This window comes from Rhinatrema bivittatum, chromosome 2 (assembly GCF_901001135.1).
Source record: "Rhinatrema bivittatum chromosome 2, aRhiBiv1.1, whole genome shotgun sequence".
Classification (NCBI taxonomy): Eukaryota; Metazoa; Chordata; class Amphibia; order Gymnophiona; family Rhinatrematidae; genus Rhinatrema; species Rhinatrema bivittatum.
Window position 1 is genome coordinate 587,539,516 of NC_042616.1, and position 5,221 is coordinate 587,544,736.

Consider the following 5,221-nt stretch of genomic DNA (forward strand, 5'->3'; position numbering starts at 1 on the left):
CGTGGAGGGCCTGAGTTGGTCATTCCTTTTGTAAATTCTAACACAGTAATTTACTTAGGACAATGTTGCATGCCCTGGTTTTAGTCCAAGGGCCGAGTAACTCAAACACTTAAGACATGTTCCACTGTCCAGGGGAACCAAGACTAGGGATTAATTTTAGCACTAATAAATAGGAATAATAATAATAATACATGTTCTTATTTTATTTTTCTATAGCACTGACACTGTATCCAGATTTCTATAAGGTAAACCAACATGTCAAAATAATACAAAGACTATGTAACTGACACTGCAACCACACAACTTTGTGTAACTGAGTCATACAAGTGCAGTGCAAAAGGTAATTGAGTTCCCTGCTCGGAACTGTGTTTGTCATTGGGAATAAGGGAACAAGAGAAAGGGAAGGTGGGAGATCAGAGTGGAAGTGGTGGGGGTTTTGGATACTGTTGGAATTCGCTTCCGAAGAAGTGTATACTCGGAAGCAATTTGAAGATTGTGGGGTAGGGACGGGGGAAGGTGATGAGTACAAGGACAGATTTGTAATCCCCACCCCCCTTTCAGTGCATACTGCATTATCCTGCGCAGTAGGATTTTCATTCGCATGTATAGTCATAATATGTCGTTGACTTAACAAAAAAAACCCCACAGTACTGCAGTGTTTTTAGATTGACGGTTCTGCACCCAGTACTTTTCTTTTCTGTTGACTCTTTCTTTGTCGGTGATTGTAAATTCATTCGGCGGCATGCCCCGGACATTTGGGTAGTGATTGTAATGTGGCAGACGCTGATTTGTGACATTCCTGAATGACTCACTCGGAGAGCAGACGCGCTGATTAGAAAGGGGTAAGCTTTGGTGTACACACTATAAAAAAAAAAAAAAAAAAAACATTTCCAGTAATCAGCTTGAGAAAGGAAGTAGAAAAAAAAACCATTAGATGACAGTTACAACAGTAGCAGCTAACTAACGGAAAACTTTTTGGACTCGTCTTTAGGCAGAGCCTCTCCCCCTTTCCTGTGGCAGATTTTTCAAGATTTTGCGACATTTAGCAAATTCTGTGGCAGGTATGTGGCAAATTACATAAATTTGCATATTAAACAGGCATTTTTATTTTCCAGTTTATATATTTGGCTCTTTATTACAGGAAAAGGGATCTGGAAATGGGGAACAAGGGGACCTCAGTAGAGGGAAATGAAAAAGGGATCTCAGGCAGAAAGGTCAGAGGGATAAGGGATGGAAGAAGATAGAGGGAAGAGAAGATGGGATTATCAGGGAGGAGGATCTAGGGACAGGAGAGAAAGGAATAATTCACTCTCACACCACTGCACCCGAAATTGATCTTCCCTCTCACTCACAATCCACACTCCTTTCAATCCTCTTACTGTCTTTCCAAATACACCCCTCCAATCCTTTCACTCACACTCCACAGCGCCTCTGATCTTCTCACTTACTAACCCCCCTGCATCATTTCAAATACCCTCATTCATAACTCCCCTGCTCCTACTCTGATCCCCTCACTCCCTTCCCTCCAATCCCCCCACATCCCTCACTCACACTTCCTTTCTCCTAAGATCCCCTCATTCACTCTTGCATCCCTGCTTCCACACCCCGTCCTCTTCAGTGTCCCTTTGGTACCCCTCACTCATGCTCTATCTCCCCGCAATCCCTGAGATCTTCTCCCTCTTGCCTCCCTGCTGCTCGCTCACTCACCATCTCCCCCTCCCATCTCCCTTCACTCCCCTCTCCCTATAACCCCTGGAGATACTCTCACTTTTTCACACATCCCTTCTACCTCACAGAGCAGTAGTACAACGTTTCAGGCCACACTTTTCTCCACATCTGCCCCGGGGGCCAGTGATGGGAGAATCAGGAGCAGCGTATCGGTCCTCCATTCTCTCCTTCCTTTGGCCTTCCCCATCATGCCTCATTTTCAGCTTGATAGGAGGAGAATAGCTGCAATGCAACTGTGTCCTCCTCCTCTGCCGCCGGGACCTCCAGTGCCATACTTTGAAGCACCGGGGTACTGTGGTGTCCTGCATGTTTCAAAGTGCTGCACTGGGGATCCCAGCAGCAGAGGAGGAGGACATGTCCCAAAGTGCTGCATTGCCACTGTGCTGCTCCTCATCCTAGCAAGTTGAAATTGGGGTGGGGAAGGCAAGAGAGTGAAGAGAGAGGAGGTCTGACGAACTGTCCCCAGATGCTTCTGCTACTACTACCCGACCTGGTCTCCCACAGGGATTGGGGAATTCCGTGGGAAAGGCCAAATTTGGCAGCCCTTGTAGAATCGTAGGAGGCCGAGGGCCCTGCCTTTAGAGATATTACAAAGTGCAATAGTATTAGGTATGCTTTAGTGATCCAGATTTTGTTTGTTGTTTTTTTACTTAGTAGTACAGCTGAGCCAAAGCAGTGAGTCGTACAAAGGCAGACAGAAATTGCGAAGTTTGGATCTTGCCAAATAGGCAGTATTCGTTATGTTAAATTTATAGACCTCTTTCCTTAAACAATACTACAATAAATACAATAGGTACATGACATGATTTAAAAAAAAACAATACACCATAATATAATACATTAAAAAGGAAAACTGGACCCTGCGCCTGGGAGGTGAAAGAAGAAAGCAGCTTTTATCTGGAGCCTGTAGTTAGTCAGCACTGCTCCAGTCTGCGAGGATGAGGTCAATGAAGTTTTCAATTACTGTTCACACCCCAATGCTCACCTCCAAGAGCATTATTGGTAAAGGAATGTGTGCCTTCTGTTTGTGCACAAGTTATGAACAGAGCAGGGGACCTTTACTTCTCTGGAGAGCTTGCTGTGTGCAGCCTGTTTTCCTAAAATCAGTTTAGATTAACAGTAACAGAATTACCCATTCTTTGCAGAAGTGAATTTTTTTTTTCCCCAAAAAAGGAGTTGTATAATTTATAAAAAAATAAAAAAATAAATAAAAATTCAGGGCTTGATTCACTACACATTTTTCCCATAGGCACAGAACAGGAATAAAGCCTTAGTAAATCAGATCCTTAACTTAAAAAAGCTTCCTGATTATATTCCACTTGATGTCAGTATGAGCAGAAAATGTAGAATTCTAAAGTATTTAATATTGCGTGAGGGGGTTCTATCTATACTTATGTGTGTGTGTGTGTGTGTGTGTGTGTGTGTGTATATATATATATATATATATATATATATATGTGGATGGGTGGATGGCTGTGTGTCTACTGATGTGTATTTGAGCATCTGCATTTTTATGTTTTCATGTGAGTGATGGGCGTGCACTGAAAATATTCTCTTTTTGTTTTGTTTATTTAAAACAAAAAAAGAAATGCAATGGGGGGGGGGGGGAGTCAAAATGGCCATGGCTTGAAGACGCTGAATCGACCTGCTCCGTCAATCGCTTGTTGTTTTTCCTCTTTTTTTTTATCTACTAAAGATTAAAATTTTTTCCTAAAATGCCTCACAAGCGAAAGGGCAAGGTAAGGGTCTATCCTCCAGACCTACCTAGCCCGGTGGGGCAGCGGTACATCACAGACTTCGCGTCAGTCTCTCCTATCGTGGGAACTCTGAATGCCGCTGCGGGAGAGCCGAGAGAAGCGGCAATCTCGCCAGGCGAAATCACCTTGAGCCCACCAGAACCTCGAGGCCCACTGAGCAGCTCTCCCCTCCGTCTCAGCAATGGAGCTGGACTCACTGACGCAAAGTTAGTCGGGGGAGAACAGCGTGGAGGACCCGTTGCTCAGACGGGAGCAGGGTCTACCCTCTCCCCCGGTTGGAGGCTCAAGAATTACCCGCGAGAAGTTTGGTGAATGCGGGAAATGAATCTCTGGGAACATCGAGAGGTAGGAGAAAACATCTTAGGACCCCTGGAGTTTGAAAAACCAACGGTAATAACTTTGGAAGCCATATGGGATCTTATGGCTACTATGGCCTGTACCCTGAAGATACAATTTCAGCAACTGGGTAAATTTGAAAGTAAATTAGATTCTGTGGATAAAGAGTACTCACAGAAAATTCAGGACCATACTAACAGTATTCAGGATTTGACTATAAAGGTAAACCAGACACAGTCACTCAATTCTTCTTTAATGAAGGATTGTATAACATCTCAGAGGAGGCTGGAGTCAGTTGAAAATTATCTCTGCTGTTTGAATGTTAGACTGGTCAATTTTCCTAAAGTAATGGGTGAACCAGTTTTGGTGACTTTCAAACGTTTTGCAATGGAATCCCTAAAGATGGAAGCTGAAAAGGTGCCGCCTGTGAAAAAACTTTTCTTTCTTATGTCAAGAAGAAGTAGTTTACAGATTACCTCTGGAGAAGAGAGGGATGATTTAAATAATTTAACACAATATCTGGAAAACTCGGAAATGGAAGTCACAGAAAGGGCAACCCTATTTGTCCAATTCTTCACGGAAGTAGAAAAAGGATTGCTGATGAAAGCTTTTTTTCAAAATATTAATAATGTGTTTATGGGAGGGGTAGTGAGGGTCTATCCAGACCTCTCGCGTCCTACTCAACAGCGTAGGAAATTGTTTATAGCTATGCGCTCTGAGGTCTTGGCTAAGGGGGCTAGCTTTCTCCTCCGATTTCCTTGTAGATGTATTGTGAAACCAGCTGGAAATGTATATGTTTTCTTTATGCCAGATCAACTGAGACAGCTTCTGGTCGGGGGGTCATAAGTTGATTTAATTGAGGGTAATAATGAATGTAAGAGAGTTTCAAGCCTGTTTGTAAAAAAATATATATTTCATTGAGAACTTCTCTGTTTTCCTGTTCTCCTCCCCTCAAATTTCCAATGAAAAAACAGCTGATTATGTGAAGCAAGCCATTATATATAACATATATTTTGGGATTGTACCTAATTTTCCTGTTAATATCTTTTCTGTAATTTCTGGCAAGGTATGTTCCTTGTATATATCTTGAAAAATTCATAAATAATTAAAAAAAAAAAAAAGAAATGCAATGAAAAAAGGAAGCCCAAAAAAAAAAAGGGTCTGGGCCTCCATCCCCACTGAAACTGCCACCAAAATCTGAACCCCCCCCCCCCCCCCCCCTTCTCAATCCGGAGTCCTCCCTCAGCCCCATTTGTGGGTGAAAAAAGGGCACCAGCAACTCCTAGTTCCTCTTGCCCCACCAGTGCTGTGTTTTAAAATGGTGCTGGCCAGCCTGATCCTGGCACCATTATGAAAAGCAGCCATACTCCTGTAACCCTCTTTTGGGACATATAAAACGA

The 5,221-nt window shown here is 43.0% G+C and overlaps 1 protein-coding gene across 1 annotated transcript; it reads left to right on the top strand.

The window, feature by feature from the left end:
- The first annotated feature begins 841 nt into the window (after positions 1-841).
- Positions 842-4,832, top strand: LOC115085253. Its single transcript, XM_029591062.1, has 2 exons — positions 842-1,061; positions 3,425-4,832. The coding sequence occupies exon 2, from the start codon at positions 3,798-3,800 to the stop codon at positions 4,665-4,667; it is 870 nt and encodes a 289-aa protein (XP_029446922.1). The 5' UTR covers positions 842-1,061; positions 3,425-3,797; the 3' UTR covers positions 4,668-4,832.
- Positions 4,833-5,221: the final 389 nt, after the last annotated feature.

Excerpts from the sequence above, each read along its gene's own strand:
- LOC115085253 (XM_029591062.1), top strand. The coding sequence starts at position 3,798 with ATGCGGGAAATGAATCTCTGGGAACATCGAGAGGTAGGAGAAAACATC.